We start from the raw sequence: 21,951 nt of genomic DNA on the forward strand, positions 1-21,951 counted from the left end.
TTTTGAGAAGCTGTTTTAATTTGTTACCCTGTCACTCCAAGATGCTAGTCACTTCTGTTTTCACCAGTATACTTAGCCACCAGCATGCTTGTAACAAATGTGGATAGAGCCTTTCCCAAATCTTCGTTTGCGAAGCCTAGCCATGATGATTATCTTCAGTTAGAGGAATAATAGGAAAAATTAGATGGCCTTTTAAACCCTCATCTCTATCAAAATACTACTAGCTAAAATCTTGTGGTAGCAATGAAAGTGCCAAAGAAGACTGGAGAGGCTTTATTATACCAGTTCAAATCCAGCATAATTATCCTGTGAGATTTTTTTAATTTCTACCATTCAGGTAGGAGATTAGTTGTTTAATTTCCACATGGAAAATGAGGACACAACACAGAATTTACTTTCACTTTACGGTGAGCCATGACCACTTCAAAAGTAAGGTCCTTTACCCCTCAATTTTGACTTTCCACTTCTCTGAGAATCCATTGAGACCTTTTAGAGTAATTGCAGTCCAGCTCAGGTGACATGGTGTGTCTTCTTTTTTTTTTTTTTTTACTTCTATGAATGTACAGGTAATAAGATAATGTTAGAGCAGGGGAATAACCCAGTTTCTTCATGCCACTTTTCAGCTCTTTGCTAGTTTAGTTTTGAAGGTGGCTTATAACCATACAGATCTTGGAGTTTTTACAGCAACTTTGGGTTCAGTGTCAGCAAGGTCCCTTCCATCTGAGGGGAGGCTTTAGCTTGTGAGATTTGATATCTTTGATTCTTTCTGAGCCATATAATAACATACATTTTTCTGGAATCCTAAAATGTCCCCAAACTTAAGTTGAAACAGTATTTTCAATGGCAGACAGTACACAGTTTATGGGTGCTGGTAGAGGTGACAGTGTGTTCTCCCAAGGACTGACAAGAGGAATATACTTTCAATCTTCTTGCCTAATCCAGATCAGTCATGGCAGATAACTTGTGGCTTGAAGTATACTCCAGCATTCTCATTGTAAGAGCTTTTACTTTCCAAAGGAACATGGATTTCACAGCGTTAAGTCGGGCACTGATACGGCCCTCACCAGTGAGTCCATAGCCTAGAGCAACAGGTATCGTATTTAGGTTCTATTGCAGTACGTGATCACTTGTATTAATTGGTGAAATTCCCTTTTGTCCGTTGAATACTTCATGCTTAGTTATTGAAAACAACAAATCACCCTCTGAGCACTCTTGACACTATTATGAGGAGTTTTAATTGTGTTTTGTCATTAAACCAGAAGTCAGAGGCTTAGCACAGTAGTCCCAAGCACAGACTTGTACTGCTGAAGAACATTGTAAGATATTTCTACATTGAACATCAACAGAGGAAGCCTGAGACTTTCTTTTCCTGAGTTCTTTTTTCAGTGCATGTATGGTTTTATGGCAAATAGTCTTCACAGAATCATAGAATGGTTTGAGGTTGGAAAAGACCTCTGGAGGTCATCTTGTGAACCTGCCTGCTCAAGCAGGGCTATACAGACTCAGTTGCCTAGGACCGTGTCCAGACAGCTTTTGAATAGGGTTGCATAAGAACAGCTTTTTATTACATTTCAGAACAGTGGAATCTGTGAGTGAATTTACTGATAGATGCTGAACATGCACTGAAAGATTGTTTAGAAAATTATGTGGGCCACCTAAACTAGTGGAGGAGGCATAAGTTAAATTTGAAAAATTGGTTTTACATATAACAAATTTTATGCTATTTCAGTAAATTTTGGTGCACAGTTATGACTACTACTGCAGCAGTTGTGGCAGAGGAACCTACTGAATTCAAAATAAGTGTTTATGCCTGCCTTTGTTATAATTCAAAATTTGTAAGTGGAGAATGTGCTACTTTATTTTTATATTATCCCTTTTTTGCTTGGAGCATTTTGTGATACCACAATAAAAATAAAAACATCTGGATTATATGTAACATATGTACCTGTATTCCCAGATGTATAGTAATATTCTTTGAAAAAGTCAAAAGTTGCTCTGATGTGTGTGAATGATAGCAAGTCAGTTTATTATTTTGAGATCTACTAATGTAAGGAACATTCTCTCCATTTTTATTGATGTTATTAAAGAATCTTGCCTGTTGACTTTAGTAACTGAAGTGCTTGATTGTTTCTTGTCTCAAGTAATGGATATCTACTTGTCCTTGTAGATCAGTAGGCTCAAACAAAGAAAGAAAACAGGACTGTGAGGTTAATGATGTTAGTTCTGTAGCTCAACTTTTGTAGCCAGAAAATGTGGGGTTTTAAACTGATGCACGCTGCTGTAATAGTGTCACAGAAGATTGATAGCAATAGCAAAGTTACAGGAAAACTCCACTGGAGTTTCTGGTATTATCTGTACTCCAGCATTCCAGAAAACTGAAACCACAACCCAGCAGATCTGTCATGTACGGAAGGAACCTTCTTTTTTTAGTATCCCTCAAAGAGGAGCAGTCATCTTAATACTATGTCCTCCTTGTGCCTTGAGATAACCTCCTGATTGGCAAGATGGAACATTACTCATAGGTAGGGGGACTGACAAATTCTGGTTTCTTGAAGGGATCTGGGAAAACAGCCAACTGTGGGGCCTCTTGCCTTCATTATAAATTAAACGTGTAGTTTTCCTGGCAAGATAAAGCTAATGAGCTTTGTTGGTGCATTCACTGTCGTGCAAGACAAATACAAACTTCCCTATGATTGAAGAGGCAGGAAAAGCAAGGGCGTGTGCCATTTTTGGGGTTGCTTACATCAGTCTTCCTCACAAGGCTTTTCATTGCTCTCTGGGTTGTAAGACTTCACAGTTTCCAGCCCTTTGGTCACCAGGCGTTTTCTGCCCCTGGGGGTTTTGTCTGAGCTGTGTCTGGAACAGACATTAGTGACTGCATTAGCCAACTCAGGGATCTTCACCAGAACAAGGAAGGAGTGATTTTTCAGCTTAAATCAATAGTTTCCTGGATTCGAGAGTGAATTTTGAATCCACTAGGCTAGACAGACTTCTAGGCTGGGTCTCTGCATAATATTTATGCAGTCTTTGGGACTTTCGAAAGGCACAAGCATATGAATGGCTTTCAAGTCCGTGATTTCACTTATCCAAGGGATAAGAAAGCTGTTCAGTATGGAGTAGTGTCACCAGAAGAAATTAAGGTCCCTTTGTCCCAGAATAGCATGCATTTGATTTTTGGGATGCTCCTCTGCGTGATGAAGGGTTTACATATCTTCCAGCAAAGATGGCAGAGAATGTCTTTAAACACAGAACTTCTGCATAAAGAGGACCGTTCTCTGTCCCTTCCAACCATTATATTCTGTAGAGATTGCAGTGCTGATTTGCCTAAAGCAACCTGTAGTATAAAGTGGGAAAGAATATAAACAAATGGTGGTACTAAGTTATTATATTAGGTTCTTGAATTATTTTTTTTGAGCATGGACTACTAAAGAATTTTTAGAGTTTGATATTTTGCCTATTGTGTTCTGAATTCTCTAATAGCAGGGATAACTAACTACTGAAGAATACACACACACACACTTTCATGTTTAGTATTTACAGTATGACTTCCTAATCCCTTCCTATTCATCACTCCATAGTCTTTCTAGGAGAATGAATCAGGACAATCACAGTTGACTGACCGTGTTTTACACTGGGATTAGAAGCATCCCTCCTTTCCAGAGCTCTCCCCTTTGGGTTTGGACAGTTTTACTTTACAGTATATCTTTGATCATAATAAATGAGTTATTTGGACAAAGTAATTCAGTGTCTGCATCGAAATCTAATTTAAAATCTTTGTTCAAGTTGTACAGCCTTCTACTTGAGTGATCCTAAATGCTAATGTAAATGGAGTTTAGTTTGCTGTGAGGATTTCCTTTATAATCAACATTAAATCCCGTGTTCCCATCCTATCCTATCCATTCACCTGCCTCAATGGTTGGTCTTTTCTGCTCCCTGATTTCCATGCTTGGGTATCTCAGTGCTCTGAGGAGTTAAGCCTTTCCTTTCTTCATGTCTTTTTTTGCCACCTTTTTTTCTGTAATGAGGGTGTGATATATAACACACACAACTGTGTCTCTCTCAGGGGTGTGTCAGTAGTTACAGTATCCTTACTCTGCGTAGAACCAAAATCAAAATATAAAGCAAATCAGGAAAATATCATCAGTATTCCTGAGTATATGAGATAAAGTTGCCACTGAGGGAGGAGTGTTTCACAATAATCGTCAATGAAATACTATACTTGGTTTATCCAAGTAAAGAAATTTAATTGTTAATATAGGAAGTTTTTCACTTGACAGTTTTTAAATGTTATATAACCTTGTGATCCTTGAGTATTCTAAAAACAGTGTCACAACTTCTTAGTTTTGTTCTGCTTCTTACAAAGCAGAAAATCCGATCTAATTTAACAATTACTGGGTCCAAATTTTTCCCTTGTTTTGTCAGCCTTGCACAATGAAGTAGTTTTGGTTTTCCTTATTTTGAACATTTGGGAACCATCATTATGAAAATACTTCAATATAAGTATTTGTATTTTTTCTGTAATTAACTTTGCTAAGTCAAATCCATGCACATTTATTGTCTAAGTCTTTTCTGAGACTTGGCACAGGAGCGAGCAGATATCCCCAAAATAGTTGGGTGTTTAATCCATTTGTGCTTGGTAGGTTGTATGAGTAAAACTTTGGAAAACGTACTCACAGATTGCTTCATAATGTCAGGGCACAGCTGAAAGGAGAATTAGCGTGATGTTATTCTGCATGGTTAGGCTGGGATTTCAGCAAAATGGATGTTATTCATAACTAGATTGTGAAATAAATTACCAGATGATTTCAATTGTGGTTCTCAGTATGATGACATTCTAACATATATGAAATAAATGGGTAATATATAAACTTAGTGTTTCAATGAAGAGGAGAAGCAGCGTCTAAATGAATTTGTTTTGCTATTTATGATAGCAGTGTTTTGTTGGGAATTACTGTTGGGAATGAAAGTACTACGCTCAAGTTGGAACCAACAGATTATCTTAATGAGCAACCAAGGTTGAAGTCTTGGTGGTGGATAATGGATGCATTCTCTTACCTGATGAATATCACCAAAACAAGGGGTCATCCAGTGAAGCTCTAAGATAAACCAGTGATAGGAATTTTAATGGGTCATGCAATGAACCATATGCATCTAACCAACTGGCTCACATATTGCAAAATCAAATCTCTTATGACCAGCTTTTTTACTTTTGTTATTTAATTGCATTTTACATAAAGAAAGTATTGTCCATTCATATTAAAACCTGTGTGCTTTGAGACATAGCCAGTATCAGTGGCTATTAGAAAAAGTGTCTGGCCCTCACATCAAAACCCTCTCTTGTATTGAATAGTGTTCCATGAAAGGATTTTATGATTCTACGACTCTGCTTTTGACTAGCTTAGGCTATTGATATTATTGAACCTCCTCAGAATGAAGCAATTTCTTAACTGAATTTAACTGGTTTACAGCTGTCTAAGGATGTGAGTCATTGCTAATACGTAATTTTTTCTAGGCGAGTGCTTTGGAGCTGACACAATGCTTAAGAACAACCTATACATTGGCTCCCTTCAAAATGTGAATTTCAGGACGTTTATGAACTCAAAAATCAGGAGGGTTTTTTCTTTTTTTTTTTTTTTCCCCTGATTTGAATTGTGTTGGAGTATCTTCAGAAGCTTGTCAGGAAAATGTCTCTCAGTGTCAATTTTCAGAAAAAGCAAACTTTAGTGATACGATTGCATTAGGTTCAAAGGAAATTCAAACTATTTACTAGCAGGGCAAAAAGATTGCAAACATGATAGTAATATTCTGAGAATATACCTTGAAACATCTGGTTTAAATACAGTTTGTTATAGGGAATACGACAGTACAGAAAAAAAATCTTTATTATTTAGAAGATACTAAAATTACAATTCACTTTATGGTGACTGTTCTTGTTAAGTTCTGCTTTGCAGTGATCTCTCAGCAAACTGGTGCTACCAGAGGATGATTAGGTATGCAAAAGAAAGGAGGACAAAAGGAAACAAAGGGATAGAAATAAATGTCCTTAGAGATTATGTAAACATAGATGAACTGTTTTTCTGGCTGGTATAGATCTACTTGCAAAGCAACCTTATTTGAAAGGCAATAGAAAGAGAATATTCTTTTGTCACAGTGTCATATTTTTGTTGTTCCTTCACCAGAGGTACAAAATAATTAACTGTTTGTACAAGTTAAGTCAATTTTTGTTGTCTCAGCACTTTTTTCTGCACACCATTCTTTTCTCAAGACAACTTGATTGCAAAGTTAGGTCAGGAATAAAGCTTTAATTTCATGAGGTGTCCTGCAATTTGTAGGTACTTTCTTAAGCTTTTTTTCTCTGCATATAAGTTGCTTCCTTTTGAAGCAGTAACAACGTGCCTGTTTGTGATCTGTACATTTATTAGATAATTTAAGGTTTTATTTTCAGTGGATATCACAAAGATAAATTCTTTGTGCTTTCTAACCTGCATAGCAACACAATGCTTTATTTGTAAAGCTGAACAGTGTAGATCTTCATGCCGATTTCAAAGGACTTTTTGGAGACCGGGAGACTGAAAATGACAAAAAGATTTTTATCTTCTGAAAAAGCAACAAATTTTTTTAATGGGAGCTGTTTCGGGTTTTAACTGGACTCGTGTAGTGGCACAGAAGTATGATTGTTTAAGATGCATCAGCAGGCTGGAGTTTTCCCATTTCAAATTCTCTTTCTGTCCTGTCCTTCTTCATGCTGTCCCCACCCCTTCTAGCCTGGTTCTTTTTCTTAAGGCAACTGTGTGTTCCTTTGGTAGCCCATGGCCACTGAAGAAACCTCCTGGTGTAAGGTCCTCTGTACCAGCTCAAGGTGTTACAGAATCCCACTATTTTAGGTTCAGGACATTTCCAAAGTGCATAATGATATTCCAGTGTGATGTTACAAAGACAGTAATGTTCCAGATTGAAGCATTGAAGCAGCAAAAAAAAAGAAAACTTCGTTGGGAAGCAAAATAAAAATTTATCCAGTCTTCCCTGGGTAGCAGAATTAATGTAAACAAATGTTTGCCACTTAACTGAACAGTTCACCACCTCTGCAGTGAAGTGTTAACTGGGACTACAGAATTCGAAGTTAAGAAGAGAGAGAGAGGGAATGAGACCACGACTGGTATCTTGCATTTCATAGTGATTTTAATTTACTTATCCTTAATGAACTTTACACATTTAGTAGATATGCAAACTACTTAAATTGGTTTTTAGTATGATAATTCAAAAATAAGAATCTCTGTATAAAACTTGACAACAGTGTGACCATGTTTATATCAATTGGTTGGATCATAAAGTGAAAAGAGTGTACTGAGTGCAGCTGAACTTTGGAAGAAACTCTGGCTTGCATTTGCCAAAATCTTAGTGAACAAAGAGAAATTGTTTTGATCTGTCCTGAACTTTAAAACAACTTACAAATCTCACCCTTGCAAGAAGACATGGTATGCCTAAAGCTTCACATTGTTGTTAGTCTTGGGAATTTAACCTTTAAAATTAATCGCAGGAACATTCCTTTCAGTCTAATAGTTCAATACAGTAATAGGAATGATGTTCACTCATGTGACAGACCTTACTTCACACTCACAGAGAATTTGTTAATGCTAAATTAAATTATGGATTTTTGCAATTTGTTCAGGACTGTTCCAGTGGTACTTTTGCAGGATTTGCTATAGAAAGACAATGATAGTGAGGTTTTCAGTGTGACATTGATAAAACTGGAGCTTAATGTTAGAAAACTGGACAGTAATATCTGCTTATAGGCTTTCATTATGGTCTCTAAAAATGATTTTCAGAATTACAGTAATAATTATAAATCCAGTACTACAGCTTTCTTGAATGGTCTCTCAGTATTTAAGGTGGTCTCTCAGTAACATCTTACTCCTTTCCCTGAAGCAACAATTCTTTTATTAATTTTTTTTGTGTGAGCATGTTTGTTTTAATGTGAACATGTCCGATAGGTTATCTTGATTTTGATGCAAGCCCACCTTTCTCAGCTTCTCAAATACTGTGGGATTCCAGCAATTCAGGTATGTCTGTAGGCTCTCAAATTTTTATCATGATATCAGTATTACATTGAAGAGAGTAACATATCTCCAGCTAGACAGAATTGTGGCTGTTTTGTCATCGTGTACCTGTTTACTCACCCACTCTCCTTTCCAAAAATGCTCTTTTTGTCCTCTTGTTAATATTTCTGATGTGGACAGAATCCCTTCTCCTGTGATTGGTGAGAATCCATCATCTCTTCGTGGTCATTGACCCTGGAGCTGGTGTGACCAATAGTGCATTCCCAAAACCAAGGAAGAAAGGTCACAATTTATGTGAAGTTATGGTTCGTATGCCACAGGAATGGAACAGAAACACTCTCAATCCACCTGATTATTGAGATCCTTTTTGCAGTGCTGCTTTCACCAGAGGAAAACCAGGGCTGAAAAAGCAGAGGAGACTTAACAGAACCCTGAGATACTCTTTTGCACATCTGCTCTTGTAATACAGTGAAAGAATACTCTCAAGTGTTAAATTGTCTTCTCTATACTTGGTGTATATTATGATGAAGATAGGTTACTGATCAAAACAATCTCTTTCAAGTGCAGAGTATAAGCAAAAGCATTTCCACCTGTTTATAGAACAAAGAACAGTGAAAGATTTGTCTGCAGTCAAGTAGTATAGCTAGTTACTACATATTGGAGGTACACACAAACAGTATAATATGCAATGAACCTTCTCAAATTGTAAAACATTTTGAATTTCAAGAAAGACATTTTGCATTATTTAAATATTTGTCCAAATTACTGGATCTTCGTATTTCTAAGAGGGTTGTTTCACTTCTATTGTCACAGAATGAACTAAGTTAAGGCCTTTACCACTTCATTCCTTTTACAAGTCAAACAGAGTAGCAAGAAGCAAATTGAAAGACAGAGTGCAGGTATTTCTGTTACAACCCAGGGGATGCAAACATTATCATTGTAAAGTGTTGGCTGGTGTTTGATTAAAAATAAATATTTGGAAGGATGAAAAAGGTTCTTTTCCAATACCATGGGGTGGTGGGGTGTGGAAGAAATTTAACAACCAGTTCACAAACCCACTTAATTTATTCAGAAGTCACAGATACAATAGAAATTGTTTTCCAAGTGTTCCATTTCCACATGCCCTGGGGTGGGCACTGGGTCTACAGAAGAATTTCGTGATTGAAGCATGATACAAAGGATTTGCTAGTAACCTCTAACTAGAGGAATTTGGGAATCTGGTGACCTTGATGGATATTTAACTAGATGTGTCTCATTAAATCCCTGGGCTATTTTTAATTTGTATTTGCTTGTGGTTTTCAGTGAGATCAGTATTTGTGAGAGGTAGAATGTTTCCTTGCCTTTGGAACAGAATGCCAGAGGAAGCTTCTCTTGCCTCTTCTCCTGTGCTTCGGGGCTGGAAGGCAAAATAATTAGTTCCACACCACTAAGAATAAATCACCCAGGTTGAAACGTGATAGTGCTTGACAACTGGTAATGTTGGAAAAAATATTTCAGTAAATCATTATTGATGAGAAAGTTGGTGTGCAGACCAGATGATTCCAGTGTAGGTATGTGTACCTTTACAGTAAGGATAGTGTTGCTAACTTATCCATAGATGGCTGTCTTTACCCTGCAAAACAAGTATATATGGCAAGATTAAAGATAGTTAAAAATAATATCTTTTTTATTTTTCCTTTTTAGAAAGATGGTACAGTTTTATATATATATATACTTTAGTTTACAGCATTTCAGAGATTTATCATCTTCTGAGTATTTCAAGACTAACGAGTGTTCATTCAGTCCTTGGCCCTTTATGTTTTCCACAAGACTTAGAGATTCCACCGAGGTTTATTTCATCTTTTGTTGGGGAGAAAAGAAAAATCTAATTTTACTTACCTGTTTTATTTTCATCGATTTTGACCCATTGTGCCAGTTCATTTTCTGTAGTTTAAGGGTCATGTCCTTCACTGGGGACTCCCAGTTATGTGCCCCTGCAAAAGGCACAGCTGCAGGTGCAGAGGGGTTTTTAAGTAGTGCCGAGATGTTAGTATGACTTGGAATATTTCTGCATACTGCTGTTCCCTGGATGATAACAAACTCACCATTTATTACTCCAGACAGAAAAATATGCATATAGACTGAAAGAATAGACAGGTTCAAACTTTATACACGTTACATTCTTGTTTTAGGGTTTTTAATAGCAGAGGGTGCAATTGTAAAGGGAAGATGAGTATTCTCATACAGCTATCTTCTTACTCTGGTCATAGCAAACAGTGTTATTGAAACATGAAAATGCACACTGTGCAAATGCTTGTGCTGCCTTAGTAATCATCTAAATATATGCTGAAGCTGAATTATTTAGCTGCCTCTTGTGTGTGGTTTGCTCGCAGCAGAAAGTCACTCTGCACTATCCCCTCCTCAGCCAGCCAGAGCCTTTGGCGAGAGTGTTTCTCCTTCAGAAGTAAACAGGAGTCTAAGAATAACTCAACCTCCTTTGTAGTATATTTTCATGGTTGACTGTCTAAACACCAGCCTGTCTAGACAGCTCATGACACTGGCAGCTCCTAAGGTCAGAAGCAACCACTGGGCTACTCCTGGGGACGTTACCTCCTCAGCAGCCCTACGTGTGGGCACCAGTCAGTTTTCACTCATAATAGTAGGGTTCTTTCTGAGGCTCCGTGGACTACATAAGGCATTAAAAAATAGATATGAGTGTATAAAGAAGGAATTTTCAATTCTTACAGTTATTTCTGACTCACACGATACATCTCTGGTTATGGTTTCCTGATGCTCTTTGTTTTGTCATATCATTTGTGTTGTGCCCAAATTTAGTTTTGAGCATAACTTGGAGGCCTAATTCTTTTTTTCTTTCCTAATTGAAACTAATAACAAAGATAAACTGAACCAAATTTCAGTCCATTCCTTAAACAACAACAAAAAACTTAGATAGTTCTTCTGCTAGCAGTAATATATAAATTGTGTACAAAGCTGAATCCCAAATTTACTGTGCTTGCTTAAAAGAAATGAAAAATATGGTATAAAGAGTCTTAGACCGAAAGACTCTTCCATGGTCATGGTTTATAAAGGAACATTTGAAAATGTTTCCCTGAATTAGGTCATTCTTCCTTCTAGCTTCCACTTGTTAACATATCTGCCATTATTTGTGACTAGATGTTCAGTCTCTTGCAAAATATTTTATGGTTATCATTACAGATCTAGACCAGTTTCTAAAACTGTCATAAAATCATAGGATCATTTGGGTTGGAAAGGATGTTAAAAATCATCTTGTTCCAATCCCTGTATTCTACTGTGTTCTAGATGTAATTTTAATAGACATAGCAAAGTAGACGTGGATGTGTCTACACAGCCATTTTCTCTGGAATCACAGCAACTCAGTTTTTCCAACACTGAAGAGTAAAACCTGGGTATAGTTGCTATATTTCCAGTAACCAAGCTGCTGCTAACTGCTGTTTAAAAGGTGAAACAAAAAGATTAGTTGATGCTTTAATTCAGCATTGTGAATACTGGACTGACTAGATGGCCTTTGAGGCTGTCTGGTTGCATTATTTCTTACAAATGTCTTTGAAAGAATATCTTCCTACAAGTATTTTGGAGATGGGTACCTTACATGCCACGTCATTCACCAGTTTATGATGTACATTTTCTGATGCAAGAAAAACTTGTCAGAACAACACAAAAAAAAGAAGCAACTGAGAAATCTGTATACAGTTTACTCATATGTTGATAAATTTTGGGGTTTGACAGGTTATCATGATGTTAATGTGTATATATGCATAAAAAAGGTTTAGCATTAGGTCTTCTCAGTGTATCAGAAGATATATTCAGGACTCATTAGGTCTTCTCAGTGTATCAAAAGATATATTCAGAACTTATAAATAGATCAAATTCTACACCCACAGAAAACAAGGCTGATATGTTTTCTACCTAAGGAGTGGCACTTTGTGATCATCCATCACATAGCAAGCCACCATGTAAGATGAACAAGAAACATTACCAGTACAGCAAAAATATGATAGTACCAAAGAAAATATTTGAAACAATACTTCTTCAAAACTTCTTAGTAATCAGGAGCCTTTTTTAGTTTACATATGTTTTTCTCAGCTTTTTTCCTTTCTTATTGTTAATGCTTTCATCATCCTTCAGTCACACAGTGTCCAACATCCTTGGAAATTAGGAATAATACCCTTTCTTTATGTTGTTCTTGTAAAGACAGTTTAGTGTTTCTTGCTCTGAATTCCTTCCTCATTGTTGGAAATGTTACTGATTCCTTGTTATTATTCTATGGTTTTGCTAACATCACTTGATGTTTTGATGTAGAGTTATAAGAATTAAACCCTTGCCCGCTTCCTTTGCTTTAAGAATAATTTTAACGATTTAATATACTCCTAGAATGATTTTGGATGGTTTTGCTTCATGTTGCCTTAAAATTCACCCCTTTCCTTTTAAGATTGAAAATCTTCAAGAGCAGCTGAGAGACAAGGAGAAGCAGATGAGCAGCTTGAAGGACCGAGTGAAATCCTTGCAGGCCGACACCACAAACACTGACACTGCCTTGACCACGCTGGAAGAAGCGCTCGCAGAAAAAGTGAGTATGGAAGGCGTGATCCCCTTCCTTGGGGAGTTCCTTTGGCTGATAAGCTCTCTGAAGTCGCTGTCCCGCGCATTCCCTGGACGGCGCATCCAGGGCAGGGCAGGGTGGCCGCATCCCGCGGGGCCGGGGCGCGTCCCTCGCCAGAGGGCGCTGCAGGACGCGCGAGCGCGGCGGGACCGGCGGCGTTCCCAGCCTGGAATCCGAGGGATTCTCCCGGCAACTAACGCTTTTTGTAGGCTGCCGCAGTTCTCGGGAGATAGCAGGCTGAGAGAACAGACTTTTCCATTCTGTTTTGCTGGGACAACTTTTAGACTTACTTTATTTATTTTATTTTTTTTTTTGCGGTACCCAGAGAACCAGGGCTACAGCTCCTTTAGTCTGTCAGGTTCTATGAACTGTGGTAAAGCTGTGGAATTCACTTGCATCCTTTCAGCTTCCAGGATAACCGAAGCTCCACTGATATCTGGTGTACTGAAAAGTCGTTTTGTTGTCTTTTCTTACTGTATATCAGTCCTGGTGTCACATATGCGCTGCACCCTTTCCTCTCTGAAGGACCACAGGCTTAACTGTACATTGTGGAAAAATAAGATTTAAGTAAGTCAGAAAGTGATATGTAATGTACCCTGGTTTGGGTTAATTTTGATTATCAGAACGAGATAAATTGCGTTGCCTTGTAGCAGCACTGGGAACTTTCAGAGATCCAGAAAACCTGGTATTTCGTAGCAATAAATCCATATATTTCTGAAGGTTCTTCCTTCTTGAGGATCTTTAAAACCATAAGGAAAAGGGCAATATCCTACACTCCTCCTCCTCGTTTAAAGTGTGTAAGAAGTGTTGCGATAAGAAGTCTCAGAAGTTGAACTGACTAAGAGGGATTTTCTTCACAGAGTGCTTTCTTTTGTCAGGAAAAGACCATTGAGCGCTTAAAGGAGCAGCGTGACAGAGATGAACGGGAAAAACAGGAAGAGATCGACAACTACAAGAAAGACATTAAGGACCTGAAAGAGAAAGTCAGCATTTTACAAGGAGATCTCACAGAGAAAGAGGTTGACCACCACCACAGATCTGTTGTGACAGAATTGTTTGTTGTATATGCTTGTGCTATATTTGAGATAAAGAAAACTGTTGCTTTATAGCAGTTGTCCTTCAACAAAGCTTATCTGGTAAAACACGGTATTTGAGAATTTGCAAAGCATTGATATTTCAGAACCACCTTTTCAGGGATAGCAGCCATGTCCTTATTTGCAGCAGTTAATCATGTTAGTAGTGGATGACTGATGGTCAGTGACAGAATTGACCAGAGCTGTGCTTATGGACAACTGAAGGCAGAGAACAGGCTTGTTCCTGTCTAAATGTAGGGAGGAAAGGACAGAGGCTGATCAAAGCTGTGGGTGCCTAAAGCATGAGGATAATGTTTATTCCTAGTGTATTGTTCCACAAAACAGATAGTTCTTTTGACTCTCAAGTCTTTTCTTGATTAATTAAGTTGATTGTTGGTAATGAGTAAGTTGGCCAGACAAATGAACTTAATTGTATGAGAGAAATATAAGTGCTCTCTGTTCCTCTCTTATGTACTTACAGTCTTTTTTCAAAACTCAGTCAAAGTAAAACAATACAAAAACTACATACCCAGGAAGTACTAAGATTTTTGTCTACATAGAAATCAGCATTTGACAGGAAGAAACCTGACCCAAAAATGGCTTGGAAGGCAAGGAGTTGAGATGTCTTCTGGAGTTAGGTAGCATGAATCAGTTCACTCCATGGAAGGTGTTTACAGAAAATCTTTGAACCCTTTCAGTGGCTAAATCCGCTAACCACATACAATTTTAAATACAATTTTATTGAAGACAAGTTTTTCTTAAACATGACTGTCACTGGAGCACAAGTTCCAGTTTACAGAATCGTCCATCTTTCAAAATTATTTTACAATTAATTTAGACAGTGTTGTATTTTGATCCTGAAAACCTGAATTAAATGAAACTGTCTTAAGTCAGTGACATGAACATGCTGAAAAAATATTGATCAAAATTGGATCCTGAACATAGTGTGAAGGGATAGAAAAAAAATAAAGATGGAAAAGAAACTAGCTGTTGCACTTACTTGATAGTTATTTCACATCTTTTAATTTAGACATCACTGCTGGATCTGAAGGAACATGCTTCATCATTGGCTTCATCAGGACTGAAGAAAGATTCAAGACTGAAGACACTAGAAATTGCATTAGAACAGAAAAAGGAAGAATGTTTGAAGATGGAAACTCAATTGAAAAAGGTAATTCGTGTTTATGTGTGTGTTGTAAGCATACAGTGCTAAACACATTGGCCATGTCTACAATAAACTTTGGAATCTAAGGGCAAATTCTTGGAGTTGTTTTCCTGCAGGAACTGTGAAGGTGTGTCCATGCAAACCATGTTACAAGCTGTAGTATGAAAGTAACTTTCAGACACCTGTGCTAATTTTGGAGTTCATTTACATGCAGTAACAGTGCTGTTGGCTTTTTTTTTTTAACAGGTACTAGGAATTAAAGGCTTAGTCATCTTCAGTATGGTTCATAGCAGTAATTGTGCCATTAAACTGGTGTAAAACCTAAAAAAATAACAGCTAAACATTTCACATACCCATTATCAGTGCTTACAGGCGTTAATGTGATATATTCAGGTACATGATTGGCCCAGCCTGTAGGAAAGCATAAAAACAAATGAAAAGAATATGTCACCAGTGAAGTTTGTGGTCTTTTATTTTAATCTCATTGCCAGTCACCACTGATATATTGGTAGGATTTTGCTGTTCAGAAGAATAGTACTCTATTACAAGCAAGCTAATTCATTTGAACAGCATCTTTGGGTTATGTTTGCATTGCCTCCTTTATTTTAGCTGTGAGTAGCATAAATACTGCACTGTTGAGAAAAACATTTGTTTGATTTTAATTATTTGATTTTAAAAGAGCTCTGATGAAGAAGCACAAAACACACTAACCAAAATAGTGATAACTCTTCTGTTTATAAAATTAGAACTAGACAAAATGTAACAGGTTTTAAAAGAAATTTAAAATTGTGGATTGTGGAGTTCTAGCTGCTTCTTTACATCTAACCAGGAAAAGGAGTGCCCATGCTGTAGTTTGGAACTCTGTCCTAGTTCCTTAAATGAATTTGAGATCAAATTTTGAGTCATCAGTTAAGACCTGTTTAGGATTCCTGTTGTGTGGGTGTAAAGTGTGTGTTAATGCACCTGAGAACTCTGCATAAGTGAAACTCTATATATGCATATATAGACCCATGTTTGTCCATAGTTCTATCACATAAAATAAACAGTTCTGTTACTCAGCATCAACAGAGCCCAGTAGCAATAAAAGATAATTGTACGCAAATTTATTGGTCTCACAGGCTCTTTTCAGTGGGTGAGTATTTCAGAAGTCCTAAAGGACCCTTTCACTTTGAATTCTCTGTCATGAGTTACAGCTTCATCTTGTGTCAGTGTGTTACTGGTAATGAGTTGAGGAATCTATTGGAACTAAGATTTTCCAAAGTTTGTTAGGGCAATTGGATGATAGTAGTAGTTTGTAGTGGAGACTGTTATAATCACTTCAAGATGATTCTTTTCCTGAGGGTTAAAAGGGGAAAATAGCTCAAATGTGAAGAGCACTATTAATTGTACAGGAGAGATATGGGACAAATAACTATTCTTAATTTGGTTCTGAGAAAAACAGTGAATATAAACTTCTTGTATTTTAAGCACAAATAAGATTTGCATCTTCTCACCCAAAGAAGCTACCTAAATCATTGTCAGGATGGTTCAAGTTCTACAACAGAAGAAAATTGATAGGCTACCATTACCTATGTACAATATAAAACCCTTCCCTAATACTCTGGTTATCTGCTCCTCTGCTTCAGGCATTATTATTTACTAGGACTTTTGGACCATTGTTTCCTGTGCAGAGACCCTAAAGTACTCTCTCAAGTCCTACAGAGACAAAATCATCAATACTTTGTTCCTTTTTTAAGTACTGTGTTATGTTGGGCTACTGCATTCTTCTGTTCAGGGGAAAATTCAAATTCTATGGAAAGATTTTTTTGGTGATAAGAAGTCAGTTTACAATTACTTTTTATATAGGAATCTAACCTCAGGAGCCAGTTATGCAGTAATTAACTGCATTTGCTTTCCTCAAGTTGAACAAAAGGGCCCACTTCTACCACTGATCTTCCTTGCTTTCTAGAACCAAGTCATGGTTACTCTTAGTTACTCAAGAAAATATAGTAAACATTCACTTGAATATGTTTTATACTTAGGAGTAACTTTAGATATTTCTTTAATAACCTTTTTTCCAGCTGTTTTTAATTTCCCAGAGTTTTGGGGTTTTTTTGTAGCTTGCACAGAAGTAAAAAAAAAAAAAGTATTTTTAAAGGCTTTCTCTTTTTAATGCATTGCAGTTATTTATTCAGGCAGTTTGACATTTTCAAGACGGATTAGTTCCTTCTCATCCCTGAAACAATTATGACAGATAGTCCAGCTCCATTTCAAAGCTTCAGTTTTACACATCTGCATTGTTAACCATTGCAAATAATGGTGATAATTAGCCTTAAAACTAATGGCTGCATAAGAGCATTCAGTTTAAAACTGAATTAGAGGCTCATTCTGTTGAGAATTATCTTAGTGTAGATTTGCATAAGACACAGGCAGGAAGGAAGCTCTTGTGTGCCTCCTAACAATAAATGGCTAAAAGCTTTTTCTTTTGGGTTGTTTCCCTTACTGTTTGAACAGAGATGTGTCTAACATCAGTCTTGTTTGCCTTACCTCTTATTTCCAGTGAACAGTTCGAGTACTTTCAGTTAAATCTATTGGCTTCATAAGTTAAGAAGCTGACAGAAGAGACTGAATTGGACTACTGTTAAGCTATTAGATAAAAAAGATTTGGGCAGTCCTTGGAAAAAACTCTTGCTAAATCTCCGAACAGTAAGCCTCTGAGAAATCATGAACCATGCAAACTTCCACTTTTTCTGTAAAAGAGATTTAATTTTGTGCTAAACTGAAATATTATTAGCCAAGTGGAGTGCAGGTGTGCTGAAAAGTTACTGGTATTATTTTTCTTTCCATTTCAGCCTCCAGTGTCTGACTTGAGGTGTCCACTTCTCATTGTTACTATTCCTCTTCTCACTAATAACTATTTTATACTGATCCTTGACTTAGAGACTAAAACTGCAGTTTTTCATATTCTTTTTTTTTTCCCCCAAATAATGCTACTATAGTTATGCCAATCTGTGAGCTTAATATTCTAATTATTCCACTGTCACTGCTTCTGTGCTCAGTTGTCAGCCTTCTGCCAGCAGGAGATACTGTGGGAGGTTGTGAATGCTGAAAGCAAGCCATAGATAGATCCCTGTTGAGTTTACATGGCCTGGTGTCCTGTTTTCCTTTTAGCTGAGGTGGAATCATTAGAGGCAAATCACACACAGGGGGTTCTCTCCCTGTTTTTATGTGAAGTGGTTTTATGCTGTGTTTTTCTTTTCCTTAGGAAAGTCTTTTTCCAAGCTCCTATTTTAATGTAATAATTTTATAGTGAAAAGGTTTTGCTTTAGTTGCTTTGCTTCAGGATACTCTTTTCCCAGCTTTTTCTGTCTTGTCTTTCCCAGCCAGTATACTTGCTTTCTTTTTGTTTTTCTAATTTAGAAGAGACCAACTAGTATTATAAGTTGTTCCAGCAAAGATAAGTGGATTTTTGTCCATCTTAATTTCCATTGCATAGTTTTTCTCCCTATAGGTATACTCCTTATTTTTAGGGAAAAGAAATTGTCCAAAACCATATGTTAACAAACTTCCCCTTGGTGCAGTTCTAGGAACTGTTCATCAGAGAATGTTAGCAGTGATTCCCTGCCAGGAAAATACCTCTGGATTCAACAGGCTCACTCAGAGGGTGTTTGGTTTTTGGGTTTTTTTTCTGCTGTGGTGTTCTTTTTTCAAGTTCAGGAGGATAGTATCTTTCAAAAAACAGGAGAAAAAATTACTGAATGAAGTGTTCATCAAATTCTAACCTTTCCCAAGGTTTACTTGACTTATCTAATACAAACCCTGGTGCTTTTTATTTTTGTGAACATAGATTTCCTGTCACAACTGAAAATATCGCTGATAATATTGGTAGATGAAACAGAAATACTACCTTTTGTTCTCAGCTGATGGGGGTTTTTTTGAAGAAGGGACAGTAAATGATGTATTCAACCTAGAAAGAAAAAGGTTACCAGGGAAATCAGGATGTCTTGTAACAGTAAAAGTAAAAACCCAGCAATTGTTCAGTGTTCAGATAGTGTCAGTTACTGAATTAACTTTCTAAACCATTTAGCTGTCTGGAAATTGATACAAGGGAAGGACTAGAAATCAAAGTCCTTCTCAATCTATGAAAGTCATATATAAACCCACAGAACTATGTTAAATATGTGGAGACTGGGCAAATCTGTTTAACTGAAAAATCAAGGTGAAGTTTGGAACTTGCATGAGGGTAACTCTCCATATTTCTCCTGTTTCAAAAGCTGGTTAGTAATGCATGCTAAAACCACTAATTAAGATTCTGTCGTCTTAGTAAATTAATGTTGCAGCTATTATTTTAAATTCTTTTCTTGTTGCATCTTTTCTTTTTCTCTCTCACACTGTTCTATCCCAAATTTTCTCCATCTTTTCCTATCTTCTTTCTCCCTTTTTAGCACCCTGAAGTTTTATTGAGTCATCCATCCAAGCTAGTAAGTTCCCTGGCAACCTGAGAGGCTGTTGCCAGGCATATTTAATTTTTTGTGTTGCATGTGCATTCGCCTGTGCTTTTATATTTGGACCAACACAGAGTATACTGTTGAATTACTTTAGTAGTAGGTATGGATAGTATGGATACAAACAAAATGCTATGGTATATCTGACCAGTCATGTTCAGAAAAGCTTTCTGAGATGTTTTCACTGTTTGACTGCGTTGGTCTGACTGCATTTCTGTTTGGTCAGCTTAATACTGTGTCAATGCTTTTGTTTCCCTTTGCTGCTGATGCTTAAAGTGTCTTGTAGCTTTTCTGTCATCTCCATTGTCTGTGCATTTTCAGAGCAAGAATGTAGAATTTCCATGCAAATCAAGCTCCTTGCATGAAAGTATTCTGTAACACGATGTACAGCAGCGCATTAGAAATAACAATTAAGTTACAGCAAGTAAGAGAGTGCTTAAAAACTTGTGTGACCATTAAGCTTGCTGGTACTATGTCAGTTTAATTTTGGATCCTATTACCAGCCTCCTGTTTGATGTCAAAGAGCACTCCTGTTGAGGAGTGTTTGTATAATAATATCTTGACACCGTAAATTACGTAATCCAAGGTGGTTTTCATGAGAGATTTCTTTTGTGGCTCTGTGCATAAAAAATGGTGTTACAAAACTTTCATGAGTCTGATACCTGTGTTACTCCTGACAATGTTCAGGGTAAATGTCTATTCTGACAATCATTGTCTGAGGGTCAGAGAATTGCCGGTGCTTGCAATAGTCCAGTTTTAGTGGCATCCCATATTAGAAATTATTTTAATAGAGCAGATAATACAATGCATTTATGGGACTAGATTTGTGAAGAGAGTTGTGCTGTGCAGTAGAAAGTTCTCTTAGAATGCACTAGGGCACAGAGACTCCTACACTGCATTTTGAATTATTTATTATATGTAAAAACAGACATTAATAAATATTTTAAGGTGTTTGGTGCACAAAGAAAAAAACTGAACAATTTTCTTGAAGGTTAGTAGGTATGGCGTGGATATGGTCAGTGGATAAAGATCTCTTATAAAGTTAGTGGATATGGCATTTGAATTACTTATTATTTAGTATTTCACAACAGAAAATATTTTTCCCCAAGTTTTGTGTGTTCAGGTATGAAAAACAGATTCAAGTGTTTTCTCGTAAATGGATACATTCCCCCACTTTAAAATAATTTTCCAAACTCCAAACCTACAGATTAAGTTGTTACAGCCCATTACTAAACTTGCTTAGTGCATCCTGTTCAATAGACTCTTTATCAATTGTTTCTGGTTTTGCAAAACCTTTTAAATCTTAAAGCTAACGTTTCTTATGTTATTTGCTTCAGTCTGAGATTTTTATTTGGTTTTGTCTTTTTGAAAGAAACTCAGCCATAACAACTGTTTTCTGGAACAGAAATGTGTTGCTTTTAGTCATTTTTTAACACTAGTAATTTTTCATTCAAAGATTTTATCCTTGTACCAGATTTTGATGCCCCTGTTTAAATCCATCTAAACCGATTAAAGGTTAAATGCATTATTTGTTTGTTTATACTCAGTAGAAAACTAGATTAGCAATTAGAAACTTCCCAAATATTCCACCTGCACTGATTATACCCCATCCTGAAAAGGGAGGAAGACCTTCCCATTGTCTCTATCCATTGTCACAGCCTCTCTCCTAGGTCTGCCCATTTGAACAGGTGGCAGCAATACCAAGTAGACCATTCACCAGTTACCATTCTGGTTCCAAGCAGCTGCTGGATACAAATAGAGTAGAAGCAGGAATCAACACCTCAGTGTGCAGGACATATCAGGACAAACAAGGTTAAGACTGGAAGCTGGCGCTGAATGTTAGCCATTGAGAGGAGAAAACACAATGGATTTTGCTGGGAGAATGAGTATCTGGGATTACGATGAAAATTCCACTGAACCTGGGACGTGGGGAAGAAGAAGGTGTTGTGTGTGAGCAGAAGACATGGGGCTACAGGTGATGTTGGATATAACTGGAGGAAAATCTCCCAAACCTGAAAAAAAGTGATAGGAAAAGGACGAGGACAATTGATAGATTAGTGGAATCTGTCTGGATAAGAGGAGTGGAATTTGAACCTGGCCAAATAGTGTTGAGAAGAGGTTGGGAAAATGAGATATAATATGAAAAGATTGTACTTGGTGCAAATAGACAGGAGAGTTAGTGTCAGGAGAGCATATTCTCTACAAAATCTATAATAGCATGCAAAATTTCTGAGACTTCCCATTACTCTGAAGTCAGAAAATACAAAAAGTTGGAACTAACTGTGTTCTGTTCTCCAATATGATATAGCCAATGTACAGGGTATGGTACAAGAGGCTTTGTGAAGGCCAGGTTGGATGGGGCTCTGAGCAACCTGGTCTAGTAGAAGGTGTCCCTGTCCATGGCAGAGGGGTTGGAATGGTAAATGATCTTTAAGGTCCCTTCCAACCCAAACCACTCTATGATTATATGATGGCTCTGAAAGTTCCAGTCCTGATGATGCTTCATGACAATGTCAGCATCTTATCATGCAGGGGAAAGTTTGAGAGGTTT

General features: G+C 37.1%; 1 protein-coding gene across 9 annotated transcripts in view; it reads left to right on the plus strand.

Moving 5' to 3' along the window:
- Window positions 1–21,951, plus strand: part of ERC1 (ELKS/RAB6-interacting/CAST family member 1) — a 290,099-nt gene that overhangs the window by 95,931 nt on the left and 172,217 nt on the right. For 5 of the 9 annotated variants that reach the window (XM_051784916.1, XM_051784921.1, XM_051784922.1 and 2 more), the window contains 4 exons: window positions 12,508–12,645; window positions 13,557–13,697; window positions 14,782–14,922; window positions 19,341–19,376. In XM_051784916.1, coding sequence (XP_051640876.1) covers window positions 12,508–12,645; window positions 13,557–13,697; window positions 14,782–14,922; window positions 19,341–19,376 — 456 coding nt within the window. The remainder of the gene's footprint in view (window positions 1–12,507; window positions 12,646–13,556; window positions 13,698–14,781; window positions 14,923–19,340; window positions 19,377–21,951) is intronic. The other 4 variants (XM_051784918.1, XM_051784920.1, XM_051784924.1 and 1 more) reach the window with 1 other exon arrangement.

This window comes from Manacus candei, unplaced genomic scaffold, assembly GCF_025592945.1.
Source record: "Manacus candei isolate 608988 ecotype Guabito, Panama unplaced genomic scaffold, ASM2559294v1 h1tg000018l, whole genome shotgun sequence".
NCBI classification, from domain to species: Eukaryota; Metazoa; Chordata; class Aves; order Passeriformes; family Pipridae; genus Manacus; species Manacus candei.